This window comes from Pogoniulus pusillus, chromosome Z (assembly GCF_015220805.1).
Source record: "Pogoniulus pusillus isolate bPogPus1 chromosome Z, bPogPus1.pri, whole genome shotgun sequence".
In the NCBI taxonomy this organism is placed as follows: Eukaryota; Metazoa; Chordata; class Aves; order Piciformes; family Lybiidae; genus Pogoniulus; species Pogoniulus pusillus.
Window position 1 is genome coordinate 27,061,121 of NC_087309.1, and position 26,818 is coordinate 27,087,938.

The 26,818-nt window shown below is 41.5% G+C and overlaps 1 protein-coding gene across 1 annotated transcript in view; it reads right to left on the reverse strand.

The window, feature by feature from the left end:
- LOXHD1 (lipoxygenase homology PLAT domains 1) overlaps nucleotides 1–26,818 on the reverse strand; it is a 188,098-nt gene that overhangs the window by 82,611 nt on the left and 78,669 nt on the right. Inside the window, exons 15-25 of the mRNA XM_064176315.1 lie at nucleotides 24,842–24,918; nucleotides 23,811–24,007; nucleotides 23,274–23,466; nucleotides 22,285–22,445; nucleotides 19,023–19,314; nucleotides 18,359–18,513; nucleotides 16,988–17,121; nucleotides 15,937–16,085; nucleotides 14,562–14,666; nucleotides 13,710–13,838; nucleotides 8,530–8,711 (exon numbers count right to left, since the gene is read on the reverse strand). Of these exons, the coding sequence (XP_064032385.1) occupies nucleotides 8,530–8,711; nucleotides 13,710–13,838; nucleotides 14,562–14,666; nucleotides 15,937–16,085; nucleotides 16,988–17,121; nucleotides 18,359–18,513; nucleotides 19,023–19,314; nucleotides 22,285–22,445; nucleotides 23,274–23,466; nucleotides 23,811–24,007; nucleotides 24,842–24,918 (1,774 nt within the window). The remainder of the gene's footprint in view (nucleotides 1–8,529; nucleotides 8,712–13,709; nucleotides 13,839–14,561; nucleotides 14,667–15,936; nucleotides 16,086–16,987; nucleotides 17,122–18,358; nucleotides 18,514–19,022; nucleotides 19,315–22,284; nucleotides 22,446–23,273; nucleotides 23,467–23,810; nucleotides 24,008–24,841; nucleotides 24,919–26,818) is intronic.

Consider the following 26,818-nt stretch of genomic DNA (forward strand, 5'->3'; position numbering starts at 1 on the left):
GTTTCAAGATCAAAGTCCCACAAAAAATTGTTGGGAACATTAGCACAGCTGAAGTGCGTTGTCCCTATTTGAGGCCACAAGCTATGCAGGGCTGGAGGACAGAAACGACTTTTACTCCTTTTGGAGAGTAAGAATGAAGATACTGCACACTGATTGGATGTTTAAGGAGAGATTCTATTTACTAATGCATATATGCAAAAGGCAATCAGGTAGGACAGGTACATCCACAAGCCAGGCCAAGCCTATCAGACTAAAACCACCTAGAATCATCCACTCCTCCCATCCTCAGCAGGCCTGAGAGTAGGCCTAATTGCCCTCCCCATCTTAAGCCTACAAGGCTTCAGCAAGCTGCTTGATGCAACTCAGAATTCCCTGCTGTCATGGAGGGCCTGCAGGCCCAAAAAGAGGCTTATTTATGCCTTGCCTGGACATGTTTTTCTGCCAGGACCTCTGCTTGTAAACAGGTTGTGTAAGCCCCCACACACTCAGCTCGTGTCTCCCTGGGGTAAGCCCATGTGATCCCCATATTTGGGAATGTCCAGGCAAGTAGCTTTTGCCTATTATGGTAAGGTTTGGCTGACTGCCAACCTGATTGGTCATTCTAGTGGCCAAAGAGGCCATTAAACTCAGCCCACATTCAATAAATAGGGGTGCACAGGTAAACAAAGTGCTCAAACGCTCAGATGCTACCTTGATAGCTCAGCTGCTCAGACCCCCAGGCTCGGAGGCCATTGCTCACACTCGGAGCCTCACTTGCAGCTCACCTGCCTGTGTACCTTTCTTGCAGAGCTCATTTAAGCCTGCATATATATATATGAGGAGCCTATAGTCTCCTAAGCCAGTTGTGCACAACTGCACATTACTGTGTTTTCAGGACCAGATCCTGTATTGCCTTTACCTATGGAATGGAGACTCCCAGCAGCCACACACACTTTGCATGCCTTCTGCCTACCATTGCCTGGTGAGCACCACTGCCGCTGAGATAAACAAGAAGCAGACTCTGAATTGTCTGCACACACACACAGCCTGCTAGCTGTGAAGAACCGTGCCAGAGACAGCACGATATTCTCCTCCTATACCTGAGATCCTGCCAGCTAAGTCCCTGGACACAACATCCAAAAGGAGACAGCAGCACCAAGGCAGAGATTGCATCCTCACCCGAAGAACAAGGTTAGAGACCACTATTTCCCCAGAAGCTGGGAAGATTCATCCTTTCCCCTCAAGCTGGGAGCATTCCAGCCTCAAAGTCCACGGGCAGAGATTCCCTGAAGTTTGGACACTGGCACAGGCTGTGATGTAGCCCCGGAGGGTGATTATTGATTAATAAGAGTTGTGAGTAAAAGCTTTAATACCTCTGTAATATAAGTTGTCTCTGCCAAAGAGCAGAAAGAGTTTTCGGCCCACTCAGCTGGGCGAATAGCATATAGACCCCAAGTGGCATTAAGCCGCGGGGAAAACTCCTCTCTCGGTTTGTAATTTGAATGTTTGCTAGTTAATTAATCAGTTTCTGTACATAATTTATCCTAAAGTGTTTTCATAACCATGTAATGAATATTAATATTAATATACAGTGGTTGGGGGTGGCAAGAGTTCGAATATTGAGTCTAATAAATATATATTTTTATATAATATTATCTCACCTCAATTAATTTCTCCCCTCCGCCAAATCCAGTGTAGGTGCTGAGAATCCCCCTCCCAAAATACCTGCCCGCTACAAGCCACCTCCCCCACACAAACTACAAGAAGGGACAGGTGATCTTCCCAGAGAAAAGAAGTGAGGACAGGCAGGGAGGGAAAGGGGCTGATATCAGCCAGGCATTGCTTTATAAGATGTGATGCTGGCAAGAGGAACAGGATAACAATATTACAACACCCTGGAATGAGTAGGTCTGTCTGGGATAGGATTTCACCCCTGTGGTTTTCTGAAGGGAACCTGGGATCCCTCAAACTAGCACATGCATACAGCATGGGTAATGAGCCAGAGAAGCCAGAAGACATGGTGCATCAGGAAAACTGTGATACAGTACCAATCACAGAAAAGTGATGGGATGTCTTGATTGCTATACTGGTACAATTGGTGGCTGAAAGCTCTTCAAAAGGGACAGACAAGGAAGGAGAGATAGGGGGATAGCTCTGTATGTTAGGGACTGTTATGAATGTGTAGAACTTAATCATAGTGAAGATATGGTTGAATGTCTATGGCTCAGAATCAGGAGGGAGGTCAACAAGGCTAATACTGTGGTAGTAGTTTGTTACAGACCACCTGATCATGGCAGAGATGCAGATGAACCATTCTACAAGCAGCTGGGAGAAGTTTCACAATCACTTGTGCTTATTGTTGGGGGGAACTTCAGTCTCCCAGATACTGAAAATACAACACAGGAGAGAGGGAACAGTTGCAGAGGTTCCTAGAGTGTGTTGAAGACAATCCCCTTATGAGGCTGGCAAGTGAACCTACCAAGGCAAGGTGTCCCCTGCTCGTTTTAAACAGAGGACTGTTGGGTGATGTGACAACTGGGGGCCACCTAGGGAACAACCATAATGAAATAATTAAGTTCTCTTAGAGGAGTAAGGAGTGGGGCTGCAACTTAAGGTAAAAAGGAAAGTGCATGTTTTTTGGAAGAAGGGATAGGCTACACATGATGACTACAAAGACATTGTGAGGCTATGCAGAGAGGAAAGCCTAAAGCCTGTCTAGAAACTAATCTGTCTTCTACTATAAAAGACAACTAACAAGTGCAGCAGCAGCAGAAGGGCAGAAGGAGCAGATCATCATGAACCTCAGTACATGCAGGACAGCCAGATAACCAGGTCTAAACAACATGGGTTTACAAAAGGCAGGTACTGCTTGACTAACCTGATCTCCTACTGGCCAACGTGGTCCCCATCCACAAGAAGGGTTGGATGGAGGAACCTGGGAACTACAGACCTGTCAGCCTGACCTCAGTGCCAGGGAAACTGATGGAGCAGGTTCTCTTGGGGCCAATAACTGCACACCTGAGGGATGGCAAAGGGCTCAGGTCCAGCCAACATGGATTTAGGAAGGGCAGATCCTGCCCCTCCAATCTGATCTCCTTCTATGATCAGGTGACCCGCTTGGTAGATGTGGGGAGGCCTGTGGATGTGGTCTGTCTGGACTTCAGCAAGGCCTTTGACACTGTCGCCCACAGCAAACTGCTGGCTAAGCTGTCAGCCCATGGCTTGGATGGCAACACTCTGTGCTGGGTTAGGAACTGGCTGGAGGGCCGGACCCAGAGAGTGGTGGTGAATGGTGCCACATCCAGCTGGCGGCCAGTCACTAGTGGTGTCCCTCAGGGATCAGTGCTGGGCCCCATCCTCTTTAACATCTTCATAGATGATCTGGATGAGGCCATCGAGTCAGTCATCAGCAAGTTTGCAGATGACACTAAGCTGGAGGCAGATGTGGCTGGGTTGGAGGGCAGAAGGGCTCTGCAGCGGGACCTTGACCACCTGGATGGATGGGCAGAGTCCAATGGGATGGGGTTCAATAGCTCCAAGTGCAGGGTGCTGCACTTTGGCAGTGGTGGTTAATCCAGTTGGTGACTATTCCCCAGGCCCAGTATTGGGGGTATCAGTCTTTAATGTCTTCATCAATGACCTGGATGAGGGAATTAAGTGTAGCTTCAGTAAGTTTGTAGACAACACCAAGCTGTGTGGAAGTGTTCATCTGCTTGAGGGTAGGGATCTAGACAGGCTAGATTAATGGGCCAAGACAAATGATACAAGTTTCAGTAAGGCCAAGTCCTGGGTTGTGCACTTTGGTCACAACGATCCCTGAAGCTCTACAGGCTTGGGGAGGAGTGGCTGGAAAGCTCCTCAAAAGAGAAGGACCTGGAGGCTTTGACTGACGACCATCTGAACATGAGCCTGAAGTGTGCACAGGTGGCCAAGAAGGCCAAGAGAATCCTGGCCAATATCAGCAGTAGTGTGGCCAGGGAAATTGTTTTACTCTGCTTTTTGGTACTGGTGAGACTGTATCTTGAGTACTGTGCAAAGAAGGGCAATAAAGCTGGTGAAGAGCCTAGAGCACAATTCTTCTGAGAAGATTTTGAGAGAACTGGGGCTGGTTAACCTAGAGAGGAGGGTGCTGAGGGGAGACTTTATCACATTATGCAGCTACCTGAAAGGAGGTTGGAGAGAGGTGGGGTCTGGTCTGCTCAACCAAGTAGCAAGTGATCGGGCAATAGGAAATGGCCACAAGTTGCACCAAGGGACATTTATATCAGATATTATGAAGAATTTATTTACTGAAGTGTTATCAGGCATTAGAATGGCTTGCCTGAGTCAGTGGTGTAGTCTGGAGGTGTTTAAGTGATGTAGACATACTGCTTAGGGATATGGTCAAGCTGAGGACTTGTCAGTGTTAGGTTAAAGAATGAGCTCAATGATCTTAAGCACCTTTTCCAATCTAAGCAATCCCATAGTTCTGTCAAAGTCCATTATTAACAGCTTAGCATTTTGTATTATGTCTCTCCTGTTCCACCACAGAATCCTATTGTCATTCTGAGGAAGTCAACAAGATCTTATGAAGGGGTTACTGGTTTTTTTTCTGTTTGTTCCTCACCTTGCACCTGATTTATTTATCACTAGTTCATTACTTTAAAATCATCTCCCTTCCAAAGACTTGAACAAGAAAAATTGCATTTGTTCCTAAATAATAGGTCTTGGTTATTTCAGTAGAAGTCTTTAAAATTCAAGGCTGGCTGAAAACCTGCTTTGTGTGAGATGTACATGGTGGTGTCTTTCAGTCATGTTAAAGAAGTGGTCCTTAGCCTACTGTAGATCTCCAGCAAATCATCCCTTGGGAGAGCAGCTGAGATGAGTCTCTAATCTTTTTTTTGCCACTTTTGCAAAACACAAAATGGTTAAGGCAGCAAAAATCACTAAAACAAACAGACAATTCTCAGTTTGTGTTTCCTGAAACTCCCAAATTGTTTTTAAGGTTTACTGAGCTCTACATTACGACTCTACACAAATAGTTGAAAAAAGCAATATATTTTGCTTCATCTCCATCTGCTGCAGCAAGAGGAACTTGTGAAAAGAAAAATTAAGTTTGGGGATGCTTAGTATGATATTGTAAATCTGGAGAACAAACTACATTTTCACTTTTTTCATCCTAGAAAAGTACTGGTGCTTCAGATTTTACCAAACCTAAAATGCATCTTAAGGAATAAAGGAACAGCAATAACATTCAGTTGAAGATTTGTATCTATGAGTTAATGCAACCTCCATTATGACAAACTGTGTGGATATTCTACTGAAATAAAGCTTAATCTCTGTTTTTCAGAAATCACACTGAGGATTTATTTTATGATTCATGACATATAACAACAATGTGAGCTGGAAACATTTTAACTTGTTAAAAAATTTAGTGCAAGATTTGCTTTCAACTGCAAAACCAAACCAAACTCAAACCACAGAGTCAATGTTAGTGTTGCAGTCAGAGGGAGAAAGTAGGAGCACAAAACACTACTGAAAAGACAGAACAGAGTAGGACTACCTATATTTTAACCTCTCACAAATTATTGGTAGTAACAATGTATTATGATTGGGAATTGTTGAATATTGTAGATGTAAATGAGCTCCCTCATTGATGTGCATTGCTTTGCTATTTGCATAGAGTTGCGCAAAACACTTGGTAATACCATTCAAAAAGTTGGCTTCAGGTATTAAAAAAATCATAGTGATCTGCAACAAAGAAATGGTCTGTATCTTAGGATACAGAGAAAGAGAGCATGATATTTATGTTGCCATAGAGTTGCAGTAAATAAACAGATCATCTAACCCAAATGAAGTGCTACTTGAGTAGTGAGCACTATGGACCAGCTTCTTCAACATAATCTGCTGAAATAGAATCATAGAATCAACCAGGTTGGAAGAGACCTTCAAGATCATCCAGTCCAACCTAGCACCCAGCCCTAGCCAGTCAACTAGACCATGGCACTAAGTGCCTCATCCAGGCTTTCCTTAAACACCTGCAGGGACGGTGCCTCCACCACCTCCCTGGGCAGCCCATTCCAATGCCAATCACTCTCTCTGGCAAGAACTTCCTCCTAACATCCAGCCTATAATTTCCGCCGGCACAACTTGAGACTGTGTCCCCTCGTTCTATTGCTGGTTGCCTGGGAGAAGAGGCCACCCACCCACCTGGCTACAATGTCCCTTCAGGTAGTTTTAGACAGCAATGAGGTCACCTCTGATCCTCCTCTTCTCCAGGCTAAACCGGCCCAGCTCCCTCAGCCTCTCCTTATAGGGTTTGTGTTCCAGGCCCCTCACCAGCTTTGTTGCCCTTCTCTGGACACGTTCCAGCACCTCAACATCTCTCTTGAATTGAGGGGCCCAGAACTGGACACAGCACTCAAGGTGTGGCCTGAGCAGTGCTGAGTACAGGGCAAGAATAACCTCCCTTGTCCTACTGGCCACACTGTTCCTGATGCAGGCCAGGATGCCATTGGCTCTCTTGGCCACCTGGGCACACTGCTGGCTCATCTTCAGCCTACTATCTACCAGTACCCCCAGGTCCCTTTCCTCCTGGCTGCTCTCCAGCCACTCTGTCCCCAGCCTATAGCGCTGCTTGGGGTTGTTGTGGCCAAATTGCAGAACCCTGCACTTGGCCTTGTTCAATCTCATCCCATTGGCCTCTGCCCACCCATCCAGCCTGTCTAGGTCCCTCTGCAGGGCTCTCCTACCTTCCAACTGAAGAAACATGAAATAATGCAAAGGGAAATTAAACACAAGACAGTTAGTTTCTGCAACATCACAACCATTCCTTTCCTGTTACCTTTCAAAATATTGCAGGCTGCAGGAGAAATCAAATAAGCAAGCAAACAAGAGTGACACAAAAAGGTACATATATTAGATCCAACCTGTATGTTACCAATATGGTCTAGGAAATACAAGATACAAAGACCTTCCAAAGTGCTTTTCAAGATTACCTGAAAAGACAGCCCTCAATATCCACATCTCAGCTCCATGATAAAACCTTTACAAGACTTAACATGGCATCAGGCTAAGGAGACACAGCATGTTGATACATTTCAGTTACTATTAATTTGAGATCAGTAAGGAAAGAATTAAAACCATACTTTGCAACACTTTGCATTAGAAGGGACTGTTAAAGGTCATACAGCCCTGCACTCAGCAGGGACATCTTCAACTAGATCATGCTGCTCAGCTTGCCATCCAATATGACCTGGAATGTTGCCAAGGAAAAAAGCTTTTACCACATCCCTGAACAACCTATGTCAGCGTCTCATCACTCTCATTGTAGAAATGTTCTCCCTTATATCTAGTCCAAATTTATCCTTTTTAAGTTTAAAATCATTACCTCTTGTCCTGCCACAACAAGCCCTCCTAGAAAATCTATCCACATGTTTCTTGTAAGGCCCCTTTAAGTATTGGGAGGCTGGAATTAGGTCTCCTTGCGGCATTCTCTTCTTAAGCCTAAATAACCCTAACTTTCTTAGCCTATCCTTACAGGAGTTGTGTTTTAGCCCTGTGATAATTTTTGTAGCCTACTCAGGATCTTCTCCAACAGGTCCAGAGCTTCAGAGCTAGACAAAGAACTTCAGGTGGGGTGTGAAATTTGACCCAATTCTCAATAAGTCTGTGTCCTGGAGTCCTGTATACACCTAAATTCCTCTCCCTCTGTGGTTTGAATGGGAGAGGAAAAGGCACAAAAAGACCTGTTTCCCCCCCACCATGCCCTGCAGGCCTGAAGGGGGTGATCAAGGGGCCCTTCCGGCACCAGGGGTGCCCTTGCAGCGGCCGTGCTAGAATCAGCCTGGGATTGGCTGTGGTCTTCGCGCCCAGGCAGTGGTAACTCTGCTCTTTGTCTAGGAAGGGTATAAATACTGGGGGACTTCCCACCTTTGGGGTTCCTGCCTTGGAGTTCGTCCCCACCTGAGTGTTAGTGCCTGCCTGAGAGTTATCCCCCCCCGCCTGGATAGATTCTACAGAAGGATCCCAGCACTCTGCTCCGAAGGACGGATTCCACCCATTAGTGCCTACCAAGGCCTTAACCACTCTCCTACGGCTTCTGAAAGAGAACCGAGTGGTCAAGTAGCTGGACCACCCTTTTCAGGCAGCCTGACTGTGAGTTATTTTGGCTCAGCTTTATTATTAAGGAAAAAACACTATAAAATAGTAGCTGAAGCCTTTTCCAACTTCTGACTTCCAAAATAGTCAAATTATCTATGATATCTGTGTAGATTTTCTCAATGAACTGAATCTGGTAATTAAAACTAAATTACTTTCTGTACATAGTTTTGGGGGAGGGTTTTTGGGAAAATAAAATAACTCTATTTTTTATATAAATTCCTGACTCGGCCACATTAATTCTCTGCCTCCACAACAGTCTGTTATAGAATAGAGATTTGATTTCATGGTCTTCAAGTAAAAGATCTGGATACCTTTCCCTAAAAGAGGAAAAGTCCCCACTTTTCTTCACTTTCTCTTTTTGATACCCATATGGGCATTAAAGATTGGAGTGAGCAGTTTTTGTCTTACCTCCACAATGAACTGATTCACCGAGTTCCTTTCAAAATACATTCTTTGCTCTCTCTTATTGAGGCACAGGGATTTCTGCTGAGTGCAGATCCCATCACTTCCGTAGAGAACAATGAAGACATCTGCATCTGTGCCAGCTCCAAAGATATCGCTGGTGTAGACGGTGATCTCATAAGGAACAACTGATTTGGGAAATGACAGAAAAATTAAGAAATAGAAGTTTGAAACCCGAACAAACAAACAAAAACAAAACAAAACAAACAAAAAAACCCAAACAGAACCAGAAACAGAAGTTAGGGAGTAGCATACCAATGTGACTAAGAAAATATTAATGAAACAACATCTGAATTGGAAAACTCAACAGCTGGAAGACAGAATAGAAATTACACCTTTGGGATCACTTGGTTATCAGGGTGGTCACTACTATAAGAATGCAAAGATCTTTTAACAGCACTTGATACATGATCATTTACTGAGATTTTGGGGTATCAGTCAGAAAGCACTCGGTATACTCATATTTGCCATCTGAAGCTATTGAAACAGGATTTACTTCAGTAGCTCTAATACTAAAACAAAACAAGACTTCACTAATTTTTGAGAACTAGGAAAATGGATGAACTTAAGCCAAAAGGAGACAGTATATAAATATTTGAGATAGCCTTATTGATATAAAAAATCTCTTATTATTTTCATCACTAAGTGGGGGGTCCAGTCCAAACTGGATCCTGTCCCTCCCATCTCCTTTAACTCCTGCCTTGAATTTGTAGGCAAAAATATACCAAGTAAGGCTTGGGCACCACTGAATAGCTGCCACCATCAGATACTATCCCTGTAGTCCACATCACTAACACAGACTTTGACAGACAGTGCTATCATCAGGATCTGCTCCTGGCCACCCCTCTCCCATACACCGCCCACCCAGCTGCCACTGCTTCACAACACAGAATCACAGAATCCACCAGGTTGGAAGAGACCTCCAAGATCATCCAGTCCAACCTATCACCCAGCCCTGTCCACTCGACTAGACCATGGCACTAAGTGCCTCATCCAGTCTTCCTTCACTACAATTGTCTCAGCTACTTGTCATCTACATCCATATATACTGCAACAACTTTAGTCACCTTTATTATTTACACAACAGCACTTGGTGCTGTGTTTCACATTCTGGCACCATATCTATTCCTGTTAGAGTAACTCAGAATTATGCTTATCAGAGACTAATCATCCATCAAAAACTCAGGCTTTCTAAATGTTTCTCTCAAGAGAAGAGAAATGAAGTTTTCTTCTCAGAGAGTAGAAGAAAACTCAGTACCTTCTTAGCCTGGAGGTACTTAATATTCCTTCTGCCCAGTCCAATGAGGTCTGTTCCTGCTGTGCTGCAAGTAAATCAGAGTAATTTCTGTAGTATGTAGGAGAGGGGGGAGAAAGTATCTTGGAGACTAAAAGTCACATGTGATGCTTTATGAATTAAAGAATTATCTTCTCTGATGAAGTTTGTGGTGCTTAATCTCATTGTTTGAATATTCACAAAATCACAGAATTGTAAGGGTTGGAAGTGACCTCAAGGATCATCTAGTTCCAACCTTCTTGTCATGGCCAGGGACACCTTCCACTACACTGGACTGCTCAGAGCCACATCTAGCCCAGCCTTAAAAACATACAGGGATGGGGCTTCCACCACGTCCCTGGGCAACCTGTTCCAGTGTCTCATCACCCTTACAGTGAAGAACTTCTTTCTAAAGTCTAATACGAATCTACTCTCCTCTAGCTTGGATCCATTCTCCCTATTCCTATCACTACCTGACACTCTAAAAACATTAAAGATGCCCTAAAAATATTAAAGTCAGCTTAGAACTGAATCAGCAAAGCAGCAGCGTAAGAAGGTCACTAGCAGCACAACTTTCAGCTGCCAGACACCAATTTCATTTGCATGGCACTACAAAAGTTCTATCCCCACAGGGATGATTTTAATTGGAATGCTGAGGACATGTATCATCATTTGTTCAGCATAAAACAATTTTGACATGAGTCATCATAATACAGATCAAACTGTATTAGTTACCTCTGGCAAACTGAAACACTCAGGTTAGTATTTAGGTAACCAGAATGCAGTCAACAGCACAGTGGGGATGGTTTAAGTGGTAAACAACCCAAGCTGACACTGAGGCTGGAACAATCTTATTGCCAGGGAGGCCTGACAAAAATTAGTTTTACACAAACCATGTACTCAAAGGTATGGTATGCAAGAAACTCTTACATCACTGTAATATTCTGAGACATTAATTAATTCTATTGTCATGACTTATGCCAAAATACATATTGACTGGGATAACATGAAAAATCCTCATAGGAAACACAAATAAGGTCTCTGGGTTATATTTACTTCTATGAATGTGTTCACCATATCTACCTACCAGTTTAGTTTTTCAGGCTATCATGTCTTCCAGTTGACTGACAGAAGTGAAGAAGGTAAGACACAAGAATTAAAAAGCAGCTTGGTCAAATCATGGGAGAGGAACAAAGAGATGACATTTGCAGATCCTCAGAGAAGAAAGATAATTTTAGCTTACAGACTGTGAGATGTAAGGGTTGGCCAGCCAGTGTAAAGGAGATTTTCAACACGAATGACAGTTTTGACAGTAGAAAAGAGTGAACCAAAAAAGATTATAGTATTCTATGTGGTTATTCTCATAGCTACTTATGAAGAAGGAAACTGAGGCAGAAAAAAAAAAAACAAACTAATTGAGCAGCTCTATCTTTTAATGTCTATATGAGGAACAGCAGAAGGTGAGGCTTTTGATTTTATCATTATATACATAGAGTGATACAATAACAGAGGAGATAGCTTTGATATGAGTAACTTGTCACTTGTTCAGTGACCTGGGAAACACCTGGTAAAGCATGGGGTGGAAAACAACTCTCATGTTCCAGATCTCATCCCTTGTAATTGTGGCATCCAACCTAGCACACACACAAAAAAAAAATGACCAGACCTTCCCTTTGGCTGTTCAGGTTGAGTGAGCTGGGATTGCTCAGTCTGATGAAGTAAAAGATCTCCTCAGAGACCTTATTGAGGCCTTTATTGCTTAAAGGAAGCCTACAGGAGAGAACAATCTTTTTAGAAGGTCCTGTGGTGACAAGGCAAGGGATGGTGGTTTTAAAACTAGAACTAAAGAGATTTAGACTAGATAGAAGGAATAAAATTGTTTGCAACGAAGGTGGTAAAATACTGGAACAGGTCACCCAGGAAGGTGGTTGACATCTCATTCCTGGAAATATTCAACGTCAGGTTGGATGGCACTCTGAACAGTCTGATCTAATTAAAGCTGTCCCTGCTCACAGTAGGGTGGGGATGGACTAGATGACAACTAAAGGTCTCTTCAAACCCAAACTATTCTATGATTCTATAAAAAGCAAATTTTGTTAGCCCACTGAAAGTGGGACAGGAAATATTTGTTGACAACTTGAAGCAAATCAGAGAGAGGCAACTGAAATGCATTCTCAAGCCTGTGAGTTCCCTGCACATACTCTAACATACATATATGGAAAAGGAAATAGAAGGATACAAAAGATTTTAAAATTTTAGAAGAAAAACATATTATCTGAATCTTGTGGAGATGGAAAAGAAGTTGCCTGAATAGAAAAGTTTGAGGTGCCATAGCTGATTTGAGCATTATAATCGTAGTACCTAGAAGGAACTCCCAAAATATACTAGGCTTATTTCAAACTTTAATTTAGAGAGGTGTGAAGAGTAAGGATAAAATGGACAGTAATGAAAGAGGCAGACTGGTGTAACACAATGAGAAAATCACCACAAGAAAGAAACTCTGGAAGAGGGTCTTTCAGTAAGAGATGGATGTACAGTGCCAAAGGCACTGGAAGAATCAAGGCTTGGATCAAGATCAAAGTGTCTGTTTTGACAACAACAAAGAGCAATATTTGAATGGAGCAAGATCAAAGGGAAACTGGAGACAAGGAAGACAGGTTGGAATGGGCTGGAGACTTGGAGATAAGAGGAAAAGGGGAAGGAAAAAGACAATCATATGCAGCCACATGACTTCTAATGATTCTCTGATATGGAAAATATCAGAAGCATTACTCTGGAGCACCCAGAGGAATCTTCTTGTAGTAATCAGAATAGTTGGCATGTGACATACTTATGTATTTCTGTATACATTTACAATTACATGTAGTGATTGGAATAGTTGGCACATGATATATTTATACATATTTTCAAACCCAATTCAAGGAAGAGGCTAGGCCTTTAAAACTGCATGAGCTAGTGAGATTTTATCTTCACTAATGATGCGTTATCCAGAGTCATTCTGCTCACATGGGATATACTCTGTTGTCTGCAGTTCTGCAGGGAAGATAATTCTCTCAATGGCTCCATCATCCTCTGTTTTGTCTAGCCATCGGCCGCAAGGGAACTTGAGGCACTTCCCCAGTGATGGGGCATCAATCTCTACCCATTCCAGAAACCAGCCTGTAGAGTTACCTGTGGTTGGAGAGATAACAGTGAGTAACTCACAGAGCCCTTACAGACAACAGCAAAGAAATCACTGCAGTTCTGAGAAATAAGTCTTCCTCCCTTTTGCCAATGGAAAAATAAAATTGAAACCATAAAGGTCATTGCAAGTGATTGTCCAGGTTTGAGTCAATGTGCTTTAAATTTCTGTATGCATCAAGTTCAAGATACACAAGAGGAAGTGCTACTAACTCCATCACTTGGATGAATTTGCCACTGTAATGAGATAAATGAGTTATCAACAAACATGTCTTTTGACGTCCCAAGGGGGAGGAATCTACATGTTCCTTCCTTTTTTTTTTTTTTTTTTTTTTTTTTTTTTTTTTTTTTTTTTGGTAGCATATCCCTGTAGCATATGGTGGCATAGCCCTGTCTGAAACCAGATACGACTTGATGATGAAAACAACAGAAATATTGATAAAAAAATGAGACAAGTCTATAGGTCCCATGTGCAACAAGAAACAAACAAATGAGGATTGGTGATGTATGAGAATGGTATTTGCAGAAAAGGCAGCAGCACCAACGGCCAAAGTGATAGCAAGGATCTCTTACCAAAAGGCAAATTAGTTTTGAGGTCTTGTAGACAGATTACTTTATACAGTGATGTGCCTAATGCACTAGAAATACTACATTACAAAGCAGATTATTTTACCTTTATTGTCATGGCCTATCTTGATTTTTTTTAGGTCTCCAATGTCCACAGATTCCACTGTAAACTCGTCTACCTTCCCACGCTCGAATTTGTTCTTGTTAATCTTTGAGGCCTTTAGTCTGACTATCCCTGTTGTGGCAATGCAAAGAGACATTGTTCAGCATGTGAAATAAATCCTCTGGGAACGTCAACAGTGTAATGAGGGAAGTGGTTAAAATGTAAAAAAATGGCTTTCATCCCAAGTTCTGAGCTTTGTCCCTCCCTCCTAAACCAAATCTGTATCAACACTCAAAATACACAAAACTCCTTTCTTAAGTGATCCTCTGGCAGTACCACAGTCTCAATCCTGCTGTGCTGTATTCGCAGCTGAAGAAATTGGTCCTACCCATCAGTTTCCTGTCACTCACACAGGCATCCCAGTCACTGCACCCACAGCTTAGCTGATTCCAAGAGAATTTGCTCATCAGCTGATTAAATATTTCTGGGCCACTCAAAGAGGCACAGGAGAGCTGGATTTCAGGAGCTTGCTGATTCATTGCTGAGGAAAGAAAATCATTCACAGCATTCACTACTCAATAATGCAGTTTCAGTTAACTGTGCTGTTGCTATAACTGAAATTAAAGCCTTTAGATTAGCAGCTGATGCAAATCACCATCGTAAAGTTTGACAGTGATTTAGAGCAGTTGGTGGTATGCTCCCACTTACCAAAATGTACATGGACGTGGAAAGAACATGAAGTTGTACTGAAAAGGAATGAGGAATAGGTACTAAGGAAAGAAAAGGAAAATATAACTCATCTTTTGAGGTATCCAGCAGTGAGATACTCTACTGTTCCATTCCATGAAGCCATACCTGTATCATCTTTGCTTCCATAGAGAGTGATGAAGACATTGGCATCTGTCCCAGCATTCTTCTTGTCCCCAGTTTTCACTTTCACAGTGTATGTTGTTGATTTAGCTGTTAGATAAAATATCTTAATGTGTGAAGTCTGAGTAGGAAACAACTTCACATTTGCAACTATATGTTTGGTTTAGGTTTTATTTTTATCAACTACAGACATATAATAGTCTCTAATTCCTATTGTAGGATGTGATGGCTTCTAGAGTGAACTTGAGCTGTCTGGTTGCAGTCTTCTACTGGTCCATCATCCGCTACATTATCCACATATCTACAGCTAATAAATGTGCTCAAGCCTTCCATTTTTCTTCCTGAGAATCACTAATGCTCTTCCAAACTGTCTCTGCTTACATTACTTCATTAAAACAACAATAAATCCTCCTAATCCTCCTCTTTTTCCCATTAGTACCAAATAATGTGCATGCACATAACACACATCAGGAAGTATGTGCATGCTGACACTATGATTCACATTCTTGAGCATACCCTTCATAATAGCATTATTATGGAGGTTTCTACCCACCATCATCTAGCAAGCACAGTAAACTTATGAAAATTGCAGGAAGGTCTAATCTACCCTTCACTGTGCTGAAAAAAACCTACCTGAGATTACCAAACTGGCACCTTTCTTTCATAGTTAGCCCAATCTTTCAAGGTGCTACTTAATCAAAATGTCTTCCTGAACTGAATGGCTATCCAGTTTGTGGAGATTTGTTTGCTCTACATTTTTTTGGTTAGTGACTAACATATTCAAAAACACCTGTGGGGGAACTTCAAGAACTTTCACTGGAAGTGAGGCCGATAGAGGTGCTGGGCACTCAGCACCTTTGAGGATCAGGCCCTGTTGTGTATCATTGCTCTGCGGCTACCATGTAAAATCATGTAATAGACAATTTTTTTGGGGGGGACACAGAACTAAGTAGCAAGATGGAAACAGAAACAGACTTAAGACCTTTGTCTTTCCCTAGTCCTATTTAGACGCTTGGTTTCTTGTTGAAGTTTAACCATACCAGTCCATCACATGAAATTGCTGAGGTTTATGCCTAAATATTACCACCAAATCTGCATTTCAGTTGAGAGATGACAACTGAACATTTTATCTCCTAGCTGTCTCAGTTTGAGACCAAACTTCAAGATTATAAAATTACCTAAAAATAAAGATGGTCCTCTCCTCCATGGCTGATACACACTTCAGTCACACCTGAAAACTTCATGGTTGGGGTACATTACTTGCAGCCTAGTGAATGCTAAATGTTTATGCTCTCAGCAGTACTAATAACTTGGTTCCTTTTCAACCCAGCACTGGAAGAAATAGAAGGCTAACACAAACCTTTTTGTTCCAGGCCCAGAGTTGCAAGAGACTGGCCATCATTTTCTGTATCTTTCTTTACAAACGCTTCATCTACTGGGACTAACTCCCTGACAATCTGACCATCATCTTCCTCAACTGCTAACCACCGCTGGCATGGAAAATAATACCTACAAGAATGAAAGCAGCACTTACTCAGGACTCCACATGCTTTAATAATGTAAAGAACCAGAGATCAGATGCTACTTGAAAAAAAAACCACAAGATTACTCAAACATGAACAATAGATTTTACCCCTAAGCTCTGGCATTGTTTATGGGAACTAAATCTATAAATAGGTTAGTGATCACTTACTGAAAAGTGTTGTTTCTGAGGGGGTTTGTGATGTAATTGATTTGGTTCAGCTTTCATTCCCAGGAAATTTAACTAACTTGAGAGTACTTCCTGTTTCCCAGGGATCTTTTAAAAATTATTATTATTATTATTATTAAGAGTGGGTTCATTCTGAGCTGCTTATGAGCAGTCTCACCCACCAGAGCATTGTGCAGCTTCTGTGCATATGACCTCAAGCACATTCCAACTCAAAGGCAAGCCTGCATTTCAGCTCAGGCTTTACTCATCTGGCTGTCCTTGAAAAGCATTGGAACTTGCTTAGATCAGGACTTGCTTTTGGCCCAGATCTCTACATTAGGTACAAAAAACAAATGTTATGTGAGGTCAGGTACTTCCAGAGTGGAGCTCTGGAAGGAAAATAACAAAGGGAATACAAGTTTAGGCTCTGCAATGGGATCCCTTCAAGAGGGAGGAGAAAAGCTGAGGTTTCTTTCCAAACATTGTCAGTTCTTTAAGTGTAGGTATAGTGGAACAGCAAACTCCCACACAGAGGTACCCCAGAATGAACCCACACACAGTACAACAGCACAATCAATGCAAGGCTCCTGAACGATGCCTGTTTCCTATGGGTTTATGAGAAGTTATGATGATGCCCTTCTGGCTTTCCACAGTTCTCTAGGTTCCTGAGTATATGTCCCCTTTGCTGTCAGCATGAAAAAGGGTGTGACAAGTTGCTCACGTGGTGCTCTCCTTGAGGTCAATAATCTCTACCCTCTCCAGGAACCAGCTTGGGCTAGTGCCAGTGTTATCATGGCCAATCCTCAGCTTCTTCAGCTCACCCAGGTCAATAGCTTTGATGGTGAACACATCCACCTGCATAGGAGGCAAGAGGCAAATGACTGCGCTTTCCAGAAAGGGGGAAAGAAAGGCAGTAAAAGGCCTGCTTAAACTAAGGGTATTTGCAAATGCCCCTTGTACTCTTTGGGTAGATGTACTAAAATAGCAAGAGATCTTTGAGCTCTTCTTTAACACTCACTTTTAGCTCCCACAAGGCAGCAACATCCAGGGAGCTGCACAACCTGTCTCCTCTTTCTCTGACTCATCCACATTTCTTCTTCCTTTAGGCTTCACTCATCTCTCCTAAATGTCTTTCCTTTCAGGCTTCATGTTCTCCCCCAGACTGAATATGTAAGAGGACACACATGTATGGACTCCACAGAAGGTCTCCTGTGCATCTCCATCTGCCTCACTTCAAATAACAGAATTTCTTCCTTTCGTCATTCATGGCAGCAAAGGTGTTCATTATGAGCTCTATTAATGTGACAGGGTGGTCTTTGTTGTCATAGTATTTTAAATATCTTCGTTTGAGTAACTTATTGGTAAATACTGGATTTCTACCACTAGGAGCAGAGAGCATTGCATTTGCTGTTTGGAGCTCTTCCTTCCAAGAAAAGAATCATGTGCAGGTTTCTGTTTCACAGGCACCAAGCTCATAAATCACAGCTAACAGCTTATTTAATAACCTTGCAGCTTTTTGTGTGTGTGTGCTTCCAAGTTTTCTATGTCTCCTTATTGTTTCTTTAATTTTACACCATTAAAAAAACTATACTTGGACAATTTCTGCCTATAGTAATAGCATGTTAATTGGTCATAAATATTCAACCTACAAGACACTGTTTAATTGCTTTGGATTATAATGTTAATTATAGCACACTGTGTAATATTTCCTGTCTGGTTGAGTTGAACATTTAGACTCATATTCAAAATCTAAATACTGATGTACCCAAGCTGCCTGTAAATACTCTCTCATAGTGATTTAAAGTCTGTGGGTTTCAACTATTCCTGGTTGGAAACATTATTGTCAGAATGCTTACAGAAAGCAGATGCAAAAGGTGGTTCTGATGTAGAATTACTCAAATAAATTTTCCCTGGAAAATATTTTGAGGAGTTTTTTTTCTTTAAACAATACATTTAAGAAACAGAACATATCTGAGCTTTAAGCTGAAAGAAGAAGCCAAGCCTTGTGGAAAGGAAACTAATGAATGGCCAACACGATTACTCAGAGAAGTCTGCCAGCCTTCTGCTTGCTTGAGCTGACTTAATGCCTTACCTGGCCCTTTTCAAACTTGTTGAGGTTGTTTGACCTTTTCAGCTGGCGCTCACCCGTGTCTCCTCTTCCTATGCCATAGATGTTCAAGAAGATATTAGCATCTGTCCCAGCCCCTGACACATTCCCAGTGAGAACACGGACTTCATACGTATTCTCTGAAAGTAAAATTAAGTTACAAAGGTGGATTAGGAAAAAGCCATTATTTTCTTGGATCCATGGCTCACTATGAAAGCACTATGAAAGCACAGCTTCAAGAAAGATTCTCTGGACTTTGTTTGCATCTGTCTTAAAAGATGAAGACCTTCATCTTTCTCCAACCCTTGTCAATAACTGTATAAATAATCACAGCTTGCTGAATTTCCATCCACAGCAGTAACTTGTAACACTCACAAAGCAAGTGCCCCACACACGCCTTGGAATATCCTATAGGAGTCCTTTAGGATACTCCCATTTTAGGCTTCCTCCTTCATATTCTGCCTTAATTTAACCACTGTCCTCTTCCTCCCCAGAGCTGAGAAACCCAAACACAGTGCACATGTAGGCCTGGGGCAATAGAATGCAGGGGCTGAGGGCATAAATGGGCCTTCAAAGCACCACAGTGTGATTATTGCCCCTCACATAACATCTGTGCACACACACAGAGACAAACTTCTCTGATATTTACCCTCTAGGTCAGATTCTTCGTCGGGCACTAGCTCCACCACAAGCTCCTTATCTCCCTCATCTCTAGCCAACCAGCGGTGTGCCACAAAGGTATAGACATCCATCACTTCTTCCATCTTGATCTCCTCTTCTTCCTCATCTTCAGACTTATTTTTCTTCTTTTTATCAGATTCCTTTTTCTTCATGGTAAGCCGCTTCAGAGTGACACTTTCCAGAAACCAGCCATCCCCAATGCCTGTACCATCATGGCCTATTCGAATCTTATAAATCTTGCCAACATCTGCAGCCTCTCTCTGTCACCAAGGAAAAGTCAGCACCCAGGAGAATATAAGACATCTTAATTTCATAATGTGTATTTTAATAAATGAGGAATGTTGCCTTTATAATAATCTAAAACATTTTGGCCAAGATAAAATCAGGATTTTGTGCAAGTTTGCCTTTATTTTTTTTCCCTCCCCACCACTCTGGTTTATTCTGTCATAATTTCTGTCACCAAAACTTGTCTGAACAAACTGAGTAGAAGACATTCATAGAAATCATGGCGAAATCAGGAGCTAAATTTGTGTTTATGGGGTTCCCTGCCTCTCCACTTCTCACCAGAATGGTCTGTATGTTGGCATTGAGGGTGAATAAACCAAGATACCACACTAATTTTTTACAGATTCTCAGTGTCTGAGGTATTTTTAACATTAATAACAAGATATATTTATACCTTCCATGAGACACAGACCAAGCAGGAAGCAATAATGGTATAGTGAAAAGGCAATAAACCTGAACTCATATAATCTGATCAGTGACACAGACCATGGGCTTGGACTGCACTTCTCCTTCCTTCTCATCTGGAAACCTAGAAAAGTATTTTCTCACTTTGCTAGTGTGAAAAGAAGGTACAATTGTTACTGATTACAATGCATCAGTGGTAGAAGGCTGTAGCCTATCTTCTCAATACAGCAGATGGTTCAGATTATTTGTCCAGATTACTATCTAACAAAGCTGGATAGAAGGTTTTACTTCGGGCAGTCCTTTGACAACCAGTGACTTGTTTCTGATGATTTCTTGTGCAGTGCTTGTTATAAAACATGCAAACATTTGCATCAGGCTGAAATCTGGCAACTTGGCTTATAAAGTTTCCACTTAGTAGCTTTTTTTTTAAAAGTAGATTAAGCCAAACTCAGAAAACTAAAACTGATCCAGCTTCTGTGGAATAAAGAATATGCTTTTCTTTACATTGTTTTATCCCTAGGTTTGCTGTAATCAGGTCCATAACTGACGGCATTTTCTATTAGCATGTACCTCACAGAATCTTATTCTTGCTCATATCTGTCCATGCATATTTGTATCATGAAAGAGCTAGAATAGTCGAATCAACCAGGTTGGAAGAGACCTGCAGTCCAACCTATCACCCAGCCTTGTCCAGTCAACTAGACCATGGCACTAAGTGTCTCATCCAGGCTTTTCTTGAACACCTCCAGGGATGGTGACTCCACCATCTCCCTGGGCAGCCCATTCCAATGGCAAATCACTCTCTCTGTGATGAACATCCACCTAACATCCAGCCTACACCTCCCCCAGCACAGCTTGAGACTGTGTCTCACAGCTGGATGGCTGTGAGAAGAGGCCAACCCTCATGTGGCTACATGTAGCTGTAGACAGCAATGAGATCCATCTGTCAATGCTTCAGGACTTATCCTTTGTGTTCTTCTTTAAAAAGTCACAGAAAATGGGCAGAACTTTAAAGTCCATAAACAGACACCTGAGAGAGGATCTAAGTATGGCAATGTAAACAGAATAGCATATACATACATCTGTTTTGAAAAAGAGGAGGCTGAGGGGAGACCTCATCACTGTCTACAGCTACCTGAAAGGATGTTGTGGAGAGGTCAATGCTGGTCTCTTCTCACAAGTAAATAGTTACAGAACAAAAGGGAATGGCCTTAAGCTGCAACTGGGTAAGTTTAAACTAGATATTAACAAGAGTGGTCAGGCATTGGAGTGGGCTGCTGGGGGAAGTAGTTGAGTTACCAGTCCTGTATGTGTTTAGAAGCCATTTAGATATTGTGCTTGAGGATATGTTTTAAGGGTGAGCTTTGCAGAGTGGGGTTATCGATTGGACTTGGTGATCCTCAAGGTCTTTTCCAACTTGAATGTTTCTGTAATTCTGTGATGTAGCTTTATTATAAATCCGATATTGGCTAAGTGCTTTCAATTAGAAAAGTAAAAAAAAAAAAAAAACATTTCCTTTGAAATCAGAGACACATAATGTTAAAATTATTATAAAAAGTATTTAAAATATAAGGCATTACTGTTTTGAAATCTCAAATAACTCATTAAAAATGGATAAACATCACTTACTCTGTTATATAAAATGAGACTGAGGCAGGAGAATGTGAACTGATCTCAAAAATGCACAAAGTTGTGGATAAAAGCACTGGCTTTGACCAGTGATGAAGGATATCCTAATTTGGACAGCTCAGACAAGATTCCACAACTAGCTCCACGTAGGTGCTTAACTGTGATAAAATGGATCCCACCTATGTGGGACTGCAGATTTGCAAGTAGACCTAGGCACTGCCAACCCTGCCTTGTGTTTTGAGCATATATGACAGATATGCCTTAATCTAATTTCCACACAGAGTTTGTACTTTACTGCCCAGTTGTTGGTGCCTGATGATGTTCCTTCAGCACAGAAGCATATGCCTCTGATATGCCCTCACAGCACATTCGGTCTTTGCTCTAACCCCACATCAGGGCAAGAACTAAGAGCATCATTTTCCCCTTGACTATTGGTCTCTCTGGACAGAAAACCCAAATAAACAAGCCAAAAAGGAATGACAGTCCAATATAGCCAGGCCCCAGTCAGGGTAAGATGAAAAATTACAGCAGCAAACTTCAGCAGAGTGGGGCTGGCAAGATGTACCTGTGGTTGATGGAATGTGTTACCGCAGACAAAGCCAAGACTAACACGAGTACATCCCTTAAAAGGTAATGGTAAACAAACGCTGTTATTTGACTACGTATTTCCTGAGGAGATGAAAATCATTTCATAAATCACAAAACTTCCACAAAGAAACACAGAATGTCCTGAGAGAAATACATCCCTCCCTCAATAATATAGATTGAGGACATCAAATAGCAACAGACCTGGCAATTCTGATAAAGAGCCAATTGTTTTGTCTGACTTGGCCAACTATTCTCTTGATGTCTCAGTTTTGGTTGGTCTTTACTTCCCCTCATAGAAGTGGCAACAAATGCCTTCGCCATACCTTGAAGATATCCGTGGCTCCCCGTTCAAAGTTGTTTGATCTGTTTTCTAAGGTGATCAATTCAGTTTTGCCAGTCTCACCATAGATCTGCATGAAGACTTTGGCATTGGTGCCTGCAGCTCGCACATCTCCAGTAACTACAGACACCTCGTAGTTTATCACTAGCACAAAATTAAAGCAATTAAAGCAGTTAGATCAGCAGAGAAGCTCAGATAATAACACTCCCAGGGGTGTAGGCTCAAAATTAAATCACCTTGTCTTAAAAATGACTTCATGGCCAGCCATTTGCTCTTATCCAAACCAAATATGAGGTAACACAGCTCTTCACTGAGGACTAACTAAATAGTTTTCCTTTTACAAGTCTTAAGCCAGTGGTAAAATGGTGCAACATAGCGCTTTAAAAGGGAATTTCACTTCAGTATTAACAATACAGCAGTTCAATGATACCAGTATAATATGAGGGAGGGATTTACACAGAGTAGAGGGAAATTATATATTTTTTTCCTCAGGATACCAAGGCAGATTTAAACCATAGATTCAAAACTCCCCCCAAAATCTACAGATAGAAGTCAAATAGACAGTAGGAATTTGGTTCTTAGTTATCATTCTCTTTCTTCCTGACGGTAGAGTAATAAAGGCAATTATTATGGGACATGTGTGGATACAGGACTGGGACAATGAGGCTGATAAATGTGACAAAAGCAGACTTGTGCAAATGTGACTCTGTGTGGAGAACTACAGTACCTGCTGCTCAGGACATACTTTTTTCATATAATCTCAGGAAATGGCGATGCAAAACTGAAGTTTTCCCAGTTGTTTTAGAAAACAAGAAGAGCAGAATAATTTGCTTTCCTCACCAATGCAAGCTCTTTTGGGCAGGGACTTTTTGGGTTTGGTATCTGACCTGGTTCTTAAAAATGCTAGTAATACAAATTTAATTTTAGCTGTGTATTTAAAAATAAAATCTTTTTAAATGTGTTTTATCTCACATTTCTCAATAGGCATAATCTCACTTGGGTAGACCTCCACCTCCACCCTGCCATCAGCTTCATCTTTGTCAAGCCATCGGTTGCAGGGGAACATGTACTGCCTTCCCTGGACTGGAACTGTGATCTGGACACTGGCAAGGAACCAGCCAGACCGGAGACCCACGTTGTCATGTCCAATCAGTATTCGGTTGATCTTTTAAAAAAGCACAGTAAAATCAAGAGAGCAGGAAAAAAAACCCACAACAATACAAAAGCATTTACTTAATATATAAACATATCCTCCACCTGGCACCCCGTTCTTCCACTGTGTTCACATAGATAACTTATATATGCATTTAAATACAAACCTAAAGCAGTCTTTGTGAGTCAGGGTGTACAATAGACTGACAATGAAATGGTCTATGCAAAATGTATTTCTTAAAGTCCAATGTAAAATTTAGAGATTCTTCCATCATGTTAAATCCTGAGTGCTACAATAGTTCTGAATTCATGCACTTGTACAAATTAATTCCTGCCTTACCTGCAATTAATTCTTACCTTCCCAATATCCATTGTATCTAGGGTAAACTCATCCACACGACTGCGTTCGAAGTAATTGCCTAGATCATTATCAGAGACCAGGAGGAATTCTTTGCTGGTGACTGCTTTTTCACCATAGAGTTTGATGAAGACTTTGGAGTCTGAGCTGGCACCAGGAATATCTCCTGTCTTCACACTGATATGATAACTGACATCTAAAGTGAGACCAATGTACAAAACACAGTCATGTGAGCGGCATGTTAAGTGCTCAGTCAGGCAACTGGCTTCAAACAGATACAGGGAAGAAAGATTTCAGCTACAGACACAGAATGGATTTTGCTATTCCATTCATGAAGTGAGCATACTAAAGCCACACTGGAATAAGATTTAACACCTTGCAGTTACCCACCAAAATATAAGAGATCCAGCACATACACTAATAAACAGAAAACATCTGTATTCCTCCCTTCAAGTCTTGAATGATTGCTAAGACATAAAAATTCACTTAGGCAAGTGAGGTGATTTTTATATTTAGAGTTCAATTCAATAGCTTTGACTTTTCACTAAAACAAAACCAAAACCATATCAGTCTGAGTTCTATCACCACTGTTTGCTAAAACGAATCCTAGAAATGGAGCCTTGGCTCTCCAAAAAAAAGAACAAAGTAATCTTTTTGTTGATTTTCTGCTGGGAACACAACGTTACTCGAGGGAATTACCAAAGCGACAGCGATTTGAGATCCTTTAGGCAAAGCTATGTAGTAAAGCAGCTCATGTCATCAAGCATCAAAGTTTCTTTCTACACATATATTGCTGCAATATTCTCTGTGTGCATATTAATCCTATTCATAAATTAGGCTTTTAGGGTTGGAGACACTTCCCTCTGACTGACCTACAGTGGCCTCTTGCAGAAGAGTGTCAAAAACCCCCAGCCCAGCAGACTTATTATGAACTGACATGAGTTATCAAGTAGGAATAAAGCAAGTAAATATATGTGTACACAGCTGAAACCCAGACTTTTTTTTTTTTTTTTTCCCAAGCTAAACTCACTTTTTAGTATTGGTGACTCCCCAGCGGGCACTAATTCTCGGACAATCTGACCATCATCCTCATTTTTGTCAAGCCATCTGGTTTACAAACAGAAGTAAGTTATCTTTGAATAATTAGGCCCTATTTGATCTTCCAAAATCTAGACTGGTTTTACACACAGTAAAAGTCCACAACACAGTGAAAAGGATATTTTTACCCGGTTCTGTATCTCTGTGACGTTTGCAGGAGATTAACCAGACCCTGCAGCAGTCACACTTCTAACCTCCATTTATCCAAGAAGAAAGATCATGAGAGCCCTGCTTGCAATAGATAAGCATCTGCTGTGACATTCATGTGTCTGGAAAGTACAGACTTTATCTACCATTACAATATCTACCATTACTGCTTTCAACGGTCAGTCTCAGTGCCATGGTCTAGATGACTGGCTAGGGCTGGGGGATATGTTGGACTGGATGATCTTGGAGGTCTCTTCCAACCTGGTTGATTCTATAAGGTATTGACCTCCACTGACCTTCAATGACCTTCACACTTGCAGTCTTTTTTACTATCCACCTTGACAACAACCTTTATCTCATCTAAGCTACCAAACCCTCTTTTTTTTTAATGAATTATGTGTTTAATCTGGTTTATATATTTTTTTTATTTTGCTTACAAATAAATATACAGCTCTTTTAAATCCAGTAGGAAAGGAAGAGATTATATTGTTCCTAATTTGAGGGTTGGGTGTGTGGAGGCAGCTGGCACTAGCAAAAGGAAGGATTTCCTTTTTTTTTTTTTCCTCAGCACTAATCTAGTGATATAACCAGGCTAATCAGGAAGAGCTAGGAAAAAAATGAAATGTACCACCATCTGAAAGGACAAAAGAGGAGAACTGCTTGCTAATCTGGTAACCTTCACAGCTGTTGAGGGAATTACAGCTCCAACCCCATCATATGTCATATAACAACAGTTGTGTGGGAACAGTAAGGGTCCTGGCAGAGGTTTCTCACTTTCCCCTTCAAAACCATACTGCTGCAGCACCCAGGATATTCCTAGGAACATCTGCTAAAGGTCAGGCTTCCTGCAGCAGTGCACTGAGGCTATTTCAGTCCCCAGACCTCATGTAGTAAGAGCCAGGTGCAGTTCCCAGAGAGACAGTTGTTTCTAGGTACACAGAGGTCTGCAGCCACAAAAAAACGGTGGAGGTGAACAAAGGCAAACAAAGGTGAACAAGCTCTGACAGAGTCATGCAAGGTATTTAAACTGCTTTAATATTTCATAGAATTCAAAAGAGTAAAGCAATTCCCCCCAAATGGTTTACTTTTAAAGGCAGGCACACAACTTCGTGAATGACACCAGATCACACACACACAGTACAGACATTCTGCAAGTTTCCTGCAATGTCTTCATGCTACAAATGTTCTCCCTGGCTGATTCTCATACCAAAACCAAGAGGACCTCACTTGCGGCTTAACTTTCAGTCCTTGATTATACTGGTGAGCCACACATGCAAACCTGCAAACAATCCTCACAGGGATCTGGGAACATGAACAGTGGAAACATGAACAATGCCCACTGAGAGCTTGATCAAACCTATGGTATCTCACTGGTGATAAGCTGGCACACCTTACTTTCATGACTGACTGGACTCATTATGGTGACTGTGATGGATTATGCAAAATTAATAATCTATATTAGTTTTTATATGCAGGTGATGATTGTTAATAACTATGAAACTGTTTATTAATATTAAAAATCACCAGAAAACTTATTCACAAAGTTAAAAACACACAGTTGGGAAAGTTATACATGCAAGAAGCAGGCAAAACTAGAGCATTTATTTTTATTAAAGTGGGAAATGCAAATATTAATCTGGGTGAGAAGATTCCTGTGGTTAATTATACTGCTTACAGTTAATTATAGCACTTATCCACTCAAGGGACACAGGAAGCTCCTTTCTGCTTATGGCAGAAGGCAATTCATGAATTAGAAGATTTA